The following is a 17317-nucleotide window of genomic DNA, read 5'->3' on the forward strand; positions in this document are numbered from 1 at the left end:
TATTATGCATGATATGAGTATCTTTTTAGTTCAGTACAGACATTGTAAGTTTGTAGATTTGGCACTGAAGAGCTCCTCTGTTCTGCTAAGACCAGGGAGAGGGAGTGGACATTGTGGTACTAAAAGTTTCCATGGTCTTATCACCACTGGTTAAATGTTTGGGATGGAAATATTTCCAAAGCACACAGTGCTCCATAAAGTAAGTATAAGCATTTTATTGGCTGAATACATCCTGGCAGTAAAACATGCCTGGGAACTACAGACACAGTTGATCTCCTTTCAAAGCATTTATTCCACATTGTGTAGAGAAGTCTGTTATTTATTAACAACAAAACCAAAGTGGATAAAACTCTTTGGACAAAAGTTTTCATCAACCAGAAGTTTAAAAAAGCAAACAAATTAATTAAATTATATTTTACATATTGCATGAATACCATATTCTCTTGTCATTCAGAGAGATTTTAGAGGAAGAAGTTCATAGTAGAAAAACAATTAGCTTTGGGAAAATGACTTTAAAAATAAAATACCAGGTATGAAGAATCAAAAAGCAACAGTGCATTGGTTCTAAATTTGAGGAGATGCTAGAGACTACAACAAATATAAGTTGTTTTTTTGTCTTTTGTGTATTTTTATTGAGGGTTTCTTCCTGTAGCTATGAAAAGTCTATAAGTTTACTTATGAATTTAAACCTGAAACCTTTCCAGCTGCCATCACTAGTTAAGTTGTTTTGAATGGACAGCTAAATTCTTTAAAGCAAACAGACTGGTTTCACTGATCTTTTATCATAATTACTAAAACACATTACAGAACTAACAACCGCACTCACAAACAATACAATTTTTTTCATTTCTGAACTATTTCCCTTGTTATGATGCTGGTTAACAATAAATGGTTAGAGAACATCTTAAACAGTTTCTTTTCACATTAATGAGCATCCTTCAACACCCATGAATTGAATTTAGTTATAATTATGAATTCAGTTAGACATCAAATTTTACTCAACCATAGTATTTACACTTATGAAGAATGGTTTTCACTTGAAGTCATGGATAAATGCAATGTTATGTTACCCTATAATTATGCCCAGTATCATCTTATCAGAAAATGTCTGCAGCTAATACAGCATGAGCCTAAAATAACCCTTAACTCATCTGACAGAGTGTAATTATATAATCATATTCTTTCAATAATGACAACAGAGAAGCAGCTTTGAAGAATAATATGAAATATAGCAGCTTAAGGGAGATTCTCTGAAAAGTCATCTACAAGTCTAGACATCTGAATAAATGAATAAATCTAGTTTTCATAACTTACATTTATATCTCTAAGTATAATGCTTTAACTACAGTTCTGGTGGAAGGTACAATGAGATTTAAAATGTCCATTAGAATAAAGCATATTCTCTTATCACTAGTATTTCCAATTACTGACAATAATCTTATACACCTGTGGTCAAATGTTCTGGTCATAGGTAAAATGTTTAAGAACAGGTCTTGATAGTTTTTCAGTGTTCCTAGAAGATTGGGAACTAAATAAATAAAATAATCCCAAATAGCTATATTGAAATAAGCAATTAAATGCTGATAAATAGCATAGAGCAATAAACAATAATAATATATGGAATAAAGTCACATGTCATTGAGTTACATAACATACTCTGAAGTCTGATGAAATTTACTCTCTCTTCTTTAGAAATGAGGAAAGTAGTATTCAAGGAAGTACATATATTTATTTGGCTTAAGTAACACCATAATAAGTAGACTGAAACCCAGCTCTCAGAATTCTAGAGTTCTTGCACTGACACTTGTCATGGTGTAATTAAAAGAAACTCTGGCCTGGAAACTGGAAGACCAGGGTTCAGTCCTGGCTCTCCCATAATCTGTGTAATTTGGAGTCAATTTAAAACTTTCTTTGCCTTTCTGGACCTGTTTTCTCATTTATAAAATAAGGGATTGATGCAAATGGTTTTGTAAGGTGTTTTCTGGCTTTAAAGATCTGTGTTCTCTGATCCTAATTCTAAAAATGACCTGCATAATAAATCACTGAAGAAGGTAGTGAGCTACATTGTATGATGACACATTTGCTTTATCACGGTTATTAGATTGCAACTTGAAGCAAGCATTGATAATGTGACAGGAATTTAAAAAATATTAGGTTCAGGTCTAGTTCCATTCATTTATTTATACTTTTGGCAAAAATTTATTGATTGCCTACCATGTTCTAGAAACTATGCTGGGATTTCAAAGATAAATAGCTCTTGTCTAGTGATAGAGAGACAAAATAACATTGAAAAATAGAAAACAACTATTTACTTATAATCTAATTCTTGAATCATCTTTATATGATTTATATCAAATTAACTTATTGACTACATTTTCTGAAATGACCTTTTCCTTTTACTGCTTCCCTTGAGCTATAGATATTGTCAAAATAATTATTTAACTTATATTTATGCATTTCTTATTTTATTATAATGTTCAGGAAGGACATCATTAGATGAAAATATAAATCAACTCCCTGGTAATGAATGCCATTGGTTTAAATATTAAGTGTTATTAAAAAAAAAAAGCACAGCTTTGGGCTTACTCTATTGCTGAGAAACTGGCAAACTGAAGCCACACAAAACTTCTTATGTCATAAATAACAACAGAAAATAGGCATTTTTAAAAAGAAATGAAGATACGTTGCTTGCTACATATGCCAATTTTGAAGCCCTAGTTCATGAACTGATCAACTTCTTACAGAAATAGGCAAAAAAAAAAAAAAAAGGATGAAGAAAATGAGCATTAGAGTGAAAATAAAATAGAAGAATGATTCATCAGAATTAAAAGTCCCTTCTATAAATCACAACAAAAGGATGTTAATCAAAACAATTCACATTTTACAGTTAAGACTACATCTGCTTTTAGTAACTATGGACTTTTCAAAATCCTTAAAATATTAGATAATACTGGGAAAAGGGGAAGTATACTGTAACAAGTAATTCTGAAATAAGACCAAACTAAATATATTGAGATTCTGAACATTTATTTATTTTGTTCAAAAAATAACTCTATAAAAAATAATTTAAGGCTTATATCATAACTAAAATAAGTCACTACCCAACTATTAAAAGCCTTTGTTTGTATACTTAACAATGACAATAGAGCTACTAGGTGTCTCCTGATAATTAATGACTATTTAGAAAGAGTTGATTTTCCTATCTATAAATGAGGTTAGTGTGACAATTTTTAAATTAATGTAGGTAGAATGATTTGTAAGTTTAGGTGAAATTCATTTCATGGGCACATTTCAGTAATTTGTAAAAAGTAATTTTTATGCATGATACAATTAAACTTTCTATATTTATGTCAACTGGCTTTTATTTATAATTAAAGTTAGGGAGAACTTTTCTCTTTTCTAAGAGGTGGTGTAGGTTCAGAAGTGATAAAAGATATTAATCCAGTCAATTAAGTTGAACACTTAAGACAAGAGCTAAATTCAAAACATGGAAAACTGATGTATCTGAGTATAGCATTACTCATCTCTAGAAATTGTTTCTTATTGCCTCTTGAATAAAATGCAACCTTTCATGCCCAGTAATCAAGACCTTGTACTCACCTAGTTGATGTTGCCTCTCATGCCTTCTTGCATGGCTCCATAAGCCAGCTTACCCCTACTAACATTGCCCTACTCATTTCCACAGCAACTTTACCAGGGTGCTGCCTAGAGTAAGGTGAAGGTAAAAGGCACCTGGAGAGTGGCTGTGGGTGGGAGAAGCCTGAAAATGCAATAAACTTAATTTTCTTCATAATTTTATCAGGTGAGGCCTTAATTTATGGCCTTTAATTATAGTATTTGGATTTTAGGACAAAATAGTCTTTTATCCTCACATTTCTATAAAGTTGAATAAGTATTAAACTGTAAAATTGTACTTTACCTTATCATCTTATAAATAAATACAGAAATGAAAAAATATTTTAAACTACTTTCTGCTTATGTCATACAGAAGAAAGTCAAAATTTGTCTTTATTTGCTATGCCTTTCAATAAATTTTTCCTTCTAAAGTTAAAAGATGATTTGACTTTACGCACTTCTTAAATAGATTGGCTTTTTAAAAAGTATATATATATTTCTCATATATGATTAAAACAATACTTTACCATAGAGATAAGTCCTAGCCATATTTCTGAGGATATAACCTATTACAATGTCTGTTATTCTCTGTTAAAATGCAAACTGACTGTTTTTAAACTGCTATATTGCCATAGAATAAATCCCAAATTATAAGAGTAAAACAAATTCACCTAAAACTTTAAAGACAAATGCTCTTCTAAGCATTTTATTTTCTAGAAACCCCAAATTCTTCCTTCTATAAGTTCATGCAGCTTAAAGTGCAAATATTTTTTGTTATATATGACTGCTGTCCAAATTTCAGATTAAATTTTAAAACAAGGCATATTAAAGCATATCATTAAATCCCAAGTATAAATAAAATAGTAATGTAACAATGACTAAGCCGTACGTTTGGTGAGTATGCTGTATGATATTAAGTTAGTAAAGACTTAAAAATTAAATACTTAGATTTCCCTTTTAGGTATGTTGTGAATAGCAAATTACATAATTGATACAAAGCCCTAGACACAGTGCCTGGCACACAGCAAGGCTCAATTAATTAAGTGGATTGCCATCACAAAACAGATCTTAGATTGGTATCAGTAAAATTTCTCATTCAATAGCTCAACTAATTACAATATAAATTATTGAGACCTCATGTAACAATGAAGTGGCATTGTATTTAAATTCTAAGTATACAAATGGCATCTTGCACATATGATTTCTCCTATTAGTTTATCCAATATTTTTGAGTTTTCAGTTGAGTTTACTTTTGATCAAATACAGCACAATATTGCCATGCAGAATGAGAAATTGGATGGAAGCAACTTGGAAAGTGGTTCACAGCAAGCCCCATTTACTCCTCCTAACACCCCGGATCCACGAAGTCCCCCAAATCCAGAAAACATTGCACCAGGTAACTAATCCCCTTACAAATAGAACAATAAAGTTGTTATGCACTTAAATATATGACTCAAGTCATTTGGATTCTTTAGTAAATGGTATCTAAATGATACAGCTTTTCTCATTATATATCTACTTTGTAGATAAGTTCAGGACAAAGATTTAGACCTAGAGGAGTCTTGTAAAACATTTACAGGAGTCTTACGTTCTTTCAGATGGTCCATTGTATTTGTTGGCAATCACCTATTATATTAAAAATTAAGTTGTTTGTAATTATATTGAAATCCTATTTGTATAGAACTGTATAATTTATGAATTGCTATGATATATATTTGTCTAATTTAATAATAACTCTATGACATTTATTATAATCCTCATTTTACAAATTAAGAACCTGAGGTTGTGAATAGCTATAAGCCAATATTGACTGTTCAAGAATTAAATCCAGATCTGGTACCAAATTTACAGATGCCTCATGTGAAGCGACCTTGTGGAGATTGCTTTTGTTATTTTCTGCTCTCTTACAGAACCTTAAATGCAATCCTTTAATACTGTATATTTGTTTATTATCTTAAAAGAGAAGCAAATGCTATCCAAATCAGTATATGTTAGAAGTACTGTTTGATTTTGAAATATTCAATCAGAAAAATTATCTGATCTATTTAGACAATAACTTTTCAAAATAACTTAAAGCAAATACCCTTAAGTTTTTCCTCAAGAGTAATGTATAAAGTAGGTTTATAAAATTTTCAACTACTTTTATATTGAAATTAGCAATACTTATGTCATATGTTTGTAAATTAAACAGTTAAATTTAGCAAGAGTACTTCTGGAAATCTTCTCAAATAGCACTAGTGTTTTTGAAAATATATAAGTAAAGCAACTGTATAATATTAAATCTTATTTAAAAGTAAGTTGAATGTCAGTCACTGATGAGCTTAGACTTATCAGGACGTTCTTATTGAACACAATGAGAAAAGGTATTGATAGACATAATAAAGTAACATTGAAGGGAACCAAATACACAATTAGAATGCACAGAATTCTGAAGTGAAGCATTGTAATAGAGTTCTCAAATAGCTTTACAATTTTAAGTTCTCGAATACAACATTAAGCACATGGGGGAAAAAGAAGCTTTAGAATCAGACAGACCTGGGTTCAACCTGCAGGCTCCTTTCATTTCTGCCCATTTTACTACTGTGTTGGGAAGGAAAATAAATCTCTTTGAGTCTCAGTTTTCTCCATCTGTAAAATAAGGAAAATAAATCTCACTGCACATGGTCATTGTGAGAATTAAATGTGAAAATGTAAGTATAGTCACTAACATATAATAAAGTATTCAGTTAAAATTAATCCTTTCCCTACCCACCTTTATATTCTTAATACTCAACAGACTATATACATATTCTTTTAGCTCCAACCACTATATTGCAACCTCTTGCTTTCTAATGTTTGGAATGGTAGGGTTTTTTTTTTTTTTTTTTGGCGGTACACGGGCCTCTCACTGTTGTAGCATCTCCCGTTGAGGAACACAGGCTCCGGACGCGCAGGCTCAGCGGCCATGGCTCACGGGCCTAGCTGCTTTGCGGCATGTGGGATCTTCCCAGACCAGGGCACGAACCCGTGTCCCCTGCATCGGCAGGCGGACTCTCAACCACTGTGCCACCAGGGAAGCCTGGGTTTTTTTTTTAAATAGGAAACAGAAGACATATAGAAAAGTTTATGTTGATTCAATCTGGTACTCCCATTACTAAGTTAAAATGTTTATTATTAATCATTATCATAAACTATGAAATTGCAAAAGGAATAGAAAAATTCATCTCTACCCTCAAGGAATCATACATAGGGAGACAGGACAAATGTCCACACTATATTTGTAGTCTCATTTTCTCTCTGCATATATAATTCAATATCATATGTACATTTTATTTACCATCAGGAATCTATCTATTAATATCTATCTATCTATCTATGTATATATATAAAGAGAGAGAGAAATTTTGAAAATACAAATTCATATAGCTATTTAAAGCTAAATATTCAATTATTAAATATTTGGATATGTCTGTGTAATATAGACTAAGAAAAGGGAGAGTTTGGAGGTTATCAGATAGCTTGTGATTAAGCAAGAGTAATGGATCCTTCCTTCTTGGTCGATGAGTTGAAAAGTATAACAAATTCAGGGGACAAATTATAGCTTATCCCAATTTAGCAAAAATTTTTATTGATTAACCTACGTCTCCACAAGCCAACTTATCTCAAATATGAATTAATAAGTCTTACGATGCCACAATACTGTAGGAATGAAGTTCCTTTGAATTTAAATAAGTTATATTAAAAATATATTTAAAAATCAGGGCTTCCCTGGTGGCGCAGTGGTTGAGAGTCCGCCTGCCGATGCAGGAGACACGGGTTCGTGCCCCGGTCTGGGAAGATCCCACATGCCGCGGAGCAGCTGGGCCCGTGGGCCATGGCCGCTGAGCCTGCGCATCCGGAGCCTGTGCTCCGCAACGAGAGAGGCCACAGCAGTGAGAGGCCCGCGTACCGCAAAAAAAAAAAAAAAAAAAAACAAACAAAAATGTTGGCATATAGCATTGTTGAATTGTATTATTTCTCAGAGGTTAAACTATGTGGATTCTTTCTTGTAAATAATTCAGCTTATCAAAAAAGAAAAAAGTTATTAGTTAATTCTATTAAAAAATCTGAAAACCTGGAATGTTCAAAAATGTGAAAAGATTAGACCATTTATAGTTCCTCAAGTCAATAGATTATTATTAGATTATTACAAAACCCTTAAAATGATCATGAACATGATGTAGAAGCTTTCAAAAGTATTTCAAACAAAATTGATTTGCAATAAAATACAAGATTCCATGTGCACTAGAATTATAGTTATGTGATCATTATGCTTATAGGTGAAGAAAAACGGGAAAAATTGTGTTTTGGTAGTGGGATTTGAATACGTTTTTAAAAATACAGAATTTGAAATTTTCCAATTTCTATATGGTTGACTCTGATCAATTTTAGGAAAGGAATAGGAAATAAAATGTGGTAGTCATGGTAATGGAGTTATGTATACTATACAAAGAAAAGACATGGTAAAAGGTAACTCTGCTTTCCTGGGAAAGTCAGGAGTGAATAAACAGAAGTGATAACCTCAAGCTAAGGTTTAAAATAGCAATTTGTAGGTGACAAGAGTTAGAGAGAGTATTCCAGGCACAGGGAACAAATGGAACAAGTAGGGAGGCATAACGGGATACAAGCTTCAAGTAGATCCACAGTTCTGGAACATAAAATGTGAGAGGAGAGGGCAGGAGATGAGGCTGGCTGGACAGCTAGGTAGGGCCATTTGTGTCATACTGAATAGTTTTCTTTTTTTTGCCACACTGCATGGCTTGTGGGATCTTAGTTCCCTGACCAGGGATTGAACCCAGGCCATGGCAGTGAAAGTGCTAACCATTGGACCACCAAGGAATTCCCTTGCTGAGTAGTTTTGATTTTTGTCCTGGGGAGCCATTATAGAACCTGGAGTAAGGGAAGTGAGTGACATGATAAAGTTTTCCATTTAAAAAGGTCACTCAGGCAGCAACAGGGAGGTGCCTGGACGAAGGGTTGAGAGCTAAAGGATAAGTATGAAGGCTACTGTGAAAACCCAGGCAAGAGATGCACAGGGCCTGAACCAGGTAGGGAAAAATGGAAATGAGGAGGAAAGAGGTAATTTGCTAGAACAAGATCTCCCAATGTTCTGTTTGCAAATCACCTGCATACAATTTGTAAGCAATATCTGAAACTTCCTGTCTTTGGAGGGAAGACTCCATTATCAACATTTTAAGTCGGTGCCCAAGGTGATTCAGAAACACAAAGTTGAGCGCCCCTATTTTAGAAATCCTCAAATATAGTTGGTAATACTTATTGATTTGTTGTGGGAATGAGGAATTGTTTAGGACAGTGCTTCTGTCTTGGACATCTGAGGGTAGTAATAACATTTGCTAAGATGACCAATATACAAAAAGAAGCAGCATGTATTGGAAAACGGATACACGTAGGTCTAGATAGGTTATAAAGAGTGCCAGGAGAGTATTAATTTGGACAAATATAATAGGTGGTTGAATAGAAGGGCCTGGAGATCAAAAACAAACCTTGGAATCGTCAATATGTAGATCATAGTTAAAGCCAAGAATATAAATGAAATTTTCTAGGCAGAGTGTATAGTCTAAGAAAAGAGCTTTGGGTAACACCAACATTTAAGTGGCAAGCGGAGAGAAGCAGCTTACCGAAGAGACTACCATTTGATACCGGAGACAATCAGAAGAAAATTAAATTACTGCAAAAAATAACTGTCTGCTGGTGAAATTATCAAGAGTTTTTGGAAAAGAAAAAGTAATTTTTAGTGTAAAGAAAGGATAGGCATGGTTTGACAGAAGAAAACTGAAAACATTTTAGAGAAGGAAAAGAGCATCAGGGAAACCCCAAAGTAGGAGTGATCACATGGTAGAGGTTTTGACATGGTGGAAGAGAGAATTATATGAAAGACATAACTAGGTGGTATGGTAGTATAGCTGGAGAGTAAACAGCTGTGCCTTTGAAGACTTGAAGAATGTCACTTAATGCATGTGAAAATGGTTTCACATTTATGCCAGGAATTTGTGTGACTTTTAAATGGTACTTACAGAAAATTTCTAGCTCTTGTGAAAATAAATTGAGGAGGTGAGACTGGAAGAAGAAAAGTTAGAAATCCTCAGGAACAAAGTAAACAAGGGATGGACACATTAGGGAATAAGAAGGGCCTGATTAAGACAGTGGAAACAAACTGCTTCACCATTTTGAAGCTTGAACATTTTACAGACCACTCAGAAATTTAGGATAGTCAACACCTGAACGTTACTTCTAAAGAATCGGCTCCAGAGGAGGGAGCTTTTGTCTTCATTGATATTTCCCCAGAACCTAGACCACAGTAGACACTCAATTTACATTTCTAAATTAATCCATTAAGTGTGGTATATAAGGCCTAGTATAAATTAATATAAGGGGCACAATTTTTAAAAAATTAATTTAATAGTTTCACTGAACAAATACATACTAAGATAGTCAAGGAAAAAATTAACTATGATTTGGTAAAATTAAACACTAAGTGGTTTCTTTTGAAAATTCCATGAATTAAAAGGGGTTTAAAAATGTCTCACACTTTCAGACTACTCTTTTCTGAGAGATCATAAAAAGAATGCACTCTTCATAAATTTACCCCTGCATGAAAAATTAAACATGGGAAAATGTTAGGTGGAGTTTAGTAACTCTTAGGCACTCTGTGTTTACTTATTCTTGCAATATTTTTCCAAAGGATATTCTGGACCACTGAAGGAAATTCCTCCTGAAAGATTCAACACCACAGCTGTCCCTAAGTACTACCAGTCACCCTGGGAACAGGCCATTAGCAATGATCCAGAGCTTTTAGAGGCTTTATACCCTAAACTTTTCAAGCCTGAAGGAAAGGCAGAACTGCCTGATTACAGGAGCTTTAACAGGTAATTCAATTATCCTGGGTGACACTTCAGCATGCAATACCAAGGCTTTTATATCATGGTATGGAGAACTGAATCTTCTGGTAGAAAAAAATTTTTTAAAGACTCTAAATAGCAAAGACTCATTTTGCAATATTATTAATATTATTAATATGTCAAACCTTAGTCCCTTTTTAGTGTAACAATGAATGCTATAATACAGAAACAATCACTAAGATCATCTCCCACATTTTAAAATGTTATTTTAATAATAATAATTTCTAATTTGAAGGTTGATATTAGTTTATGTGCTGCTCCAAATGACAATGCTGTTCAAGAATTTCAGAAATAATTTGCATGCAGGACTGTGAGAATTACCATCTAACTCTAGGTTCCAATTTATATTTGCGTAGGCTTTAAGCCAGATTAAAGGTAATTTAGGGCCAAGACTCCAGCACATATACACACCAATACTTATGCTACCAAAAATACTGCCAAATAATATCTGCATTATAGTTTACAAAATGGACATTTATTTTTCCCTGTTATCCATTTTTTATAATTTCCATATATTTTTAATGGTCTCATAATCCATTCTTTGACCACTAGATTTTCATTTTAGAGCAAAATATCTCCGGTATCCTGTCTCACACCCACTCAATTTATAGGCCGCTTAGTGATTATTCACTTAAAAATTAATAAATTAAGGAGTACATTTTTGATTTACAAAAGAATGCCACAAAGTCTGCATTTAAATAGTGACCTTCCTTAGTACTTTTCAAATTATTGTACTAGTAACAATTTAGTTTTCACATATTGCTATAGTAATAGTATGAGTACTACATCTATTATTAGTAATACATTAGTAATACATCTACTAGTATTACACCTAGTACTACTAGCATTATTAGTAATGCTAATAGTATTAGTACTACATCTATTGCATAAATGAGGTGTATCATAGAATTTAAGGAGGGTTTGAGGTGTGGCAAAGAAAGGATGTTGAAAGCCCATTCTAATCAATGATATAATTTTTTTCAAAAGTGAGAATGTAGAAAATTATAAAAGTAAAACACTAGGATGAAATGGAAACTAATGGAATACTTGAGGCTTGTTTTTGAGATTAGTGCTTTAGAGATGCCATATGACTTCTGTATACCTTGTGGCTTCAGTACCCCATATCTGCTGAGCAGCTTGCTTCCAGTTCTACAAACACACTATAGTATCTGGGTTGGTTATAAAGAGATGCCTATTGATTGTATAAAGACCAAGTGAGTGCTATAACAATGAACACAATACTATATAATTAGGAAATGTAGCTCCCTGTGTTAAATCAAGGCTTTTGTAAATGTAACACTGTATGTGTATGTGAAAGAGAGAGAAGGAGGGGGGGAGAGAACTTAACTTGCTAGTAGTTCTCCTTTACCTGAGAAAATTTTATTTTAATATATCTATTTTTTTCTTTTTGTAAAAACAAATGAGAACAGAGACAGGGAGAGGAAGGGGGAGGAAATAAGTAGTTTCCAAATATTCTCAAAGTCTTTTGCAAAGAGTAAAATAATGCTCTTTGGTAGCCCCATATTATTATACATAATTACTAGATATTGTTAATAAAGCATGTAAGAGTGAGATACAGTCTTACAGCCTTCAGCAGTGGTAATGACTAGATGAGAATGGGCTCCCAAGTCTAATCATAATCTCAAAATAGCCCATAGTTTAATACAACTTTGTATTCTTATACTCATTTTGAGATATTTAAATATTTATGTTATATTTAAATAACACTATATTAAATCTATGTAACATGTGAGGAAAAGTAAACTAGGAGCAAGGAGGTTTCCAGCTCTGCTTCAAAAAGCTGTATGACTTTGGGTATGTCACTTAACCTTTCCTTGTATTAATTGCATCATCTGTAAATACATTGTATGATTATATGATTAAGTACCTTTAAATATATTACATGCGTTATCTATTTAGTAGAGCAATTTATTTTAACTTCTATACAACCATTTTACATAATTTTTTACCTTATAGAATAATCAGTAATTATTATGGGTGTTTTATATGTCCAGCACTATTAATTTTTACAAATGCAAACCAATTATTGATCCATTGAAATAAACAACAACAAACAACAAAACAACAAAACAGATTCATATATTAACTGAATCTGAGTAAAACAAGCTTGTTAGTCACTACATAGACGATAAAGTGTAAAAATCATTTTAAGCCAGATCTATGTTTGAAGAAATTCTGTTACGGGAATCACAGAGAAGCACAGTGATCTTTTAGTAGAATATTCCAAATCTTTCAGTGGAATTTTTTGCTTCACTAACTAAAACTTGAAACTATTTTCAGAGATCTTAAAAATCTTACAAATAGTCTCTCACTTTGAATGCTTAACATCTCTGTTAAAAGATTTTCTTTACTTTGTGTCCGAGGGCAATAAAAATTTAAACAGGATATAGTCTCAATGGTGCCAAAGAAAAGAAAACTGCTTTTCAAAGAGCAACCTTTCACTGGATAAGGGGTAGGAGGTAGGAGATGGGTGATGAACAGAAGGGAATGTTTTCATTTACAGAAGAAAATGACCCACCAATTGGGTGGGAAAAACAAAACAGAACTGGATAAAAAGGGAAAAGCTAATGCACTAAATGCCAAACCCAAATATTGGATTTCAGTGGCACGGGAACATTTCTTTTTTCATTTAATTCAGAAAAAAAATAAATAAATAAGTAAAGGTGATTTCTGGAATTAATAAATACAAGATTAATTGACCAAATTCAGCCTAAATCTAGAAATGCTCAACTCCAGCCTCTTGTATCCAATGGATATCTATACCCTTAAACTCCCGCAAATGAATGTATGTCTTGTGCAATTGCTGGAGGCCCCACAATTAAAAAGACCATGGCTGGTTTAATGTTTTGTTTTAATGTTTGAAATTCTTAATAATTTTTTAACAAAGGGGCTCGAGTTTTCATTTTGCACTGTGCCCTACAAAATTATGTGGCGGGTCCTGATCCCAGGTTCTAAACTTTACCCTAAGCTCCTCTGTATTCAGGAAATTTTTCCCTTAAAGTAACTACCTTGGTCCATATGTGTTTTTTTCCCCCCTCACGTTTCACTCTTCTCTTGTCTGTGAGTTCATTGAGGTTAAGACCTACTACAATCTTTGAATTCCTAGCATATAGCAGAGTATCTAGATATAATAAGCAATCAGTAATTCGTTAGATGAATAAATGAATGAATCAACGAACAAACTATTGCTTTACAGTGGTAAATTTCTAAAATGACAAAATGTTGTCTTGGACATCTTGGACATCCAAGAATAAGTTTTACTTATGTACTGAGTCAAATTTGAGTCATAAAGACTCTTCAGTTCACTAAATCATGTAACAAAATGTGGGACATTAATCACCTAGTAACATCACGAATGTGATAGCAACCTGGTTTGACACCATTTAGACACAGACAAGTGGTTGAGATTCCTAATTATACTGCTCTACTTAGAAAGTGATCTCAGAAGGCCCAATACTCCTTAAGAATTATCTTGTGCGGGTACGATATAAGGTAGTATAGAAGAGAAGGCCTTCAGTGAGTTTGGATGCCTAGATTTAAATCCTGAATCTACACCTTACTAGGTGGGTGACTTTGGGAAAGTCATTTAACTATCTGTGCTTCAGTTTCATCCATAAAATGGGGATATAAAAAGAATCAACTCATAAGTTTGTTGTGAGAATTTAATGAGACAATCATGTAAAGCTTGGTACTCAAAGTGTGGTCAGACCAGCTGTGCTGGCATCACCTGGGAACTGGTTAGAAATGCAGAATTTCAGGACACACACTAGATTGACTGAATTAGCATCTGTACTTCAACAAGATCCCAAGGTGATTCCTATACCAAAAGAGTTTGAGAAGCACTTAAAACAGTGTCAGGTGCACAGTACCCTGTCAATAAATATTAGCTTTATTACTATGCCTTCTGAAGTTTAACAGTCATAAAGCACCTGACTGATGATCTAAATTCTTAAAAGTTATTTTCCTAAACAATTTCTCTCACCTCCAGAGTAATGGTTTTAGGCCCTGGAATGTGAAAGTCTATACTGATATGATTGCTGAAATACTACATTAGACTGAGGTTACAGCATCAGTCAGTGATCTGTTTTTATCCATATCTTCCACAGCAATTTGGGGAAAATATTATAAGGTCAGTTATCTGGAGAACAGATGCAATAGAAAGTAAAACATACTATTCTTCAGAAGGGAGCAAAACACTGGAAGACAAGAAAATTATGGGCCAATAAGACATGAGATTCTATACTATATGACACAGTTACATCTGCTAGAGCCATTGTTGGGTCACCTATCCACTCTGTGGACACTGAAGATCTTATCTGGCTTTCCCTCTTCTTCCCCAGTAGTATTCCTGTCATCACTTTTTGGTGGCTTAAGTATCCACGTAAATAACCCACTGAACTCTCTGCCCTTTCATGTCCTTCACTGTCTTGCTTTTAAGGATCTGTCTCTCAATCCCACCTTAGTCACTCTTGGCTTTTCTTAAAGTTTATCACTACCAATACCTATTATTACCTTCAAAATCTCAATTTCAAGCATCCCACTCTCTATCACATTTTATCTTTATTTTTCATTTATTCTTTACTTCAATAATGTTTCAATTCCACACATCAAAGCCATCTCACTTTTCAAAGTCTATCAATCATTTTCTCCTTACTTTATCAGACTCCATGGTCCCTCACTATTATCACCCAGAAATTAAGATATTCAAGAAAGATCATAGGTGATTGAGCTTTGAAGAAAATCAGATCTCTTCCAGGCTTTAAAATAGTCTCTGCAATACTGGAAAATCTATATAGTCTTGCCAATTCCATTGTCCAAACGTTTATAAGAATCTTCTAGGTACAATACATCATACAAGTACATATATTGAGTAAGTTACAAAGATACATCAGAGAGAATTCCGGTCCTCTTGGAGTGCAGGCTGGTAAGAAATACAACAGTCAGACCAGTGGATATAATGAAAGATGGAAAATAGGACAGGGGAGGTTAAAATAGAGTCCATGGAAACTTAGGGGAGAAAGAGCTTATTTCTGGCTGTGGAAGATCAGGGAAAGCTTCAAGAAGAAAGTTAAATTAGTAAATACTTAAATTACTTATATAACATACTTAGAACTTAAAGAACTTAAAGGGGATTTAGAAATGTAGTAATAAGGGTCAGAGCACTCCAGGCAGAGAAAAATGAATATCTGTAAAGGCAATGAGGTTGGAAAGCATAAGGAAAAGAGCAAGTAGTGTATCAGTTTGACTGGAACAAATAGTATATGAAAGTGAACAGGGAAAAACCGGCATGGACCTTTCCATTGGGATGTCAAAGTAATTTTTTCCACACGTACACCAACCCTGTTCCTCTTTGTCTTCTATCAGCCAGTTGCTGAAACTCTAAACCTAGGAGTAATTCTTGATCTCTACATTTCTCTCACAATTTTTATCCAATTTGTCAGCAAATCCTGTTGACTCTACCCATAGAACACATCTTGAAACCACCCACTTCTTCAAGGAAAACACCTGAAGTACAAGCTGCCATAATTTCTCACTTGAATTGCTACAATATCTTCCCTTCTTCCATTCTTGTCCACCTATAATTGTTCACATAGTAACAGCTGTCAGAGTGATCTTTATAAAAATTTAATCAGATTATACTTATCACTCCCCTGTTGAACACCTTATGATGGCTCCCTTTCACACTTAGAATGAAATCCATATTCCTTATTGGACAAAGTTCCACACAATCTACCTCTCTGTCCTCTCTCCTTTCTGCCATCCCCCTCACCTGTCTAACAAGATAGGCCTTCTTTCTTTTCCTGAAAAGATCAACATAATTTCTGCTTTAGATTCTTGGCATTAGCTACTGTCTCTACCTGAAATGCTGAAGTGCTTCAGGCATACGGTCCATAGCTAACTTCTGACCTTCAGATGGCAGTTTAAATGTCACCTCTTCAGAGATGTCTTCTCTACCTATCTAGTCATTCAGTTGTGCCCTATTATATCATCCTATTTTAATCTTCTCATAGCTCTTTTCATTATTGGATATTTGTCTATTTTTTTTTCTGTTTTTAAAAATTTATTAGTTTTTTATTGACATATAGTTGACTTACATATGTTTTTTTTCATCTGTAATCCACTGTTGTTTTTTTTAATTTCTATTTTTTTAACATCTTTATTGGAGTACAATTGCTTTACAATGGTGTGTTAGTTTCTGCTTTATAACAAAGTGAATCAGCTATACATATACATATATGCCCATATCTCCTCCCTCTTGCATCTCCCTCCCACCCTCCCTATCCCACCCCTCTAGGTGGTCACAAAGCACCAAGCTGATCTCCCTGTGCTATGTGGTTGCTTCCCACTAGCTATCTATTTTACATTTGGTAGTGTATATATGTCCACGCCACTCTTTCACTTTGTCCCAGCTTACCCTTCCCCCTCCCCGTGTTCTCAAGTCCATTCTCTACATCTGCATCTTTATTCCAGTTCTGCCCCTAGGTTCTTCATGACCTGTTTTTTTTTTTTAGATTCCATATATATGTGTTAGCATACAGTATTTGTTTTTCTCTTTCTGACTTACTTCACTCTGTATGACTCTGTTTATGTTTTTTAATTGTCTGTCTCCTTCGCTAGAATATAAAAGCTTAGACTTTGACTACATTGTTCACTGGTATACCCCCAGCACTTAGAACTGTGCCTGGTACTGAGTGAATGAATAATTAATGGCTAAATCAAACAAAGCTAGAATGTTACATGGG

The 17317-nt window shown here is 33.8% G+C and overlaps 1 protein-coding gene and 1 long non-coding RNA gene across 4 annotated transcripts in view; one reads left to right on the forward strand and one right to left on the reverse strand.

The window, feature by feature from the left end:
- Positions 1-17317, reverse strand: part of LOC117199541 (uncharacterized) — a 69766-nt gene that overhangs the window by 33178 nt on the left and 19271 nt on the right. For 2 of the 3 annotated variants that reach the window (XR_007476904.1, XR_007476906.1), the window contains exon 3: positions 6151-6243. This is a non-coding gene — a long non-coding RNA (uncharacterized LOC117199541). Of the gene's footprint in view, positions 1-3010; positions 5242-6150; positions 6244-17317 lie in introns of those variants that run through there. The other variant, XR_007476905.1, reaches the window with a different exon arrangement.
- The window catches only part of MYOZ2 (myozenin 2), a 35220-nt gene that overhangs the window by 16867 nt on the left and 1036 nt on the right, over positions 1-17317 (forward strand). The window contains exons 4-5 of the mRNA XM_033419340.2: positions 4882-5011; positions 10337-10520. Of these exons, the coding sequence (XP_033275231.2) occupies positions 4882-5011; positions 10337-10520 (314 nt within the window). The remainder of the gene's footprint in view (positions 1-4881; positions 5012-10336; positions 10521-17317) is intronic.

The sequence above is a fragment of the Orcinus orca genome, chromosome 4 (assembly GCF_937001465.1).
Source record: "Orcinus orca chromosome 4, mOrcOrc1.1, whole genome shotgun sequence".
Lineage (NCBI taxonomy): Eukaryota > Metazoa > Chordata > Mammalia > Artiodactyla > Delphinidae > Orcinus > Orcinus orca.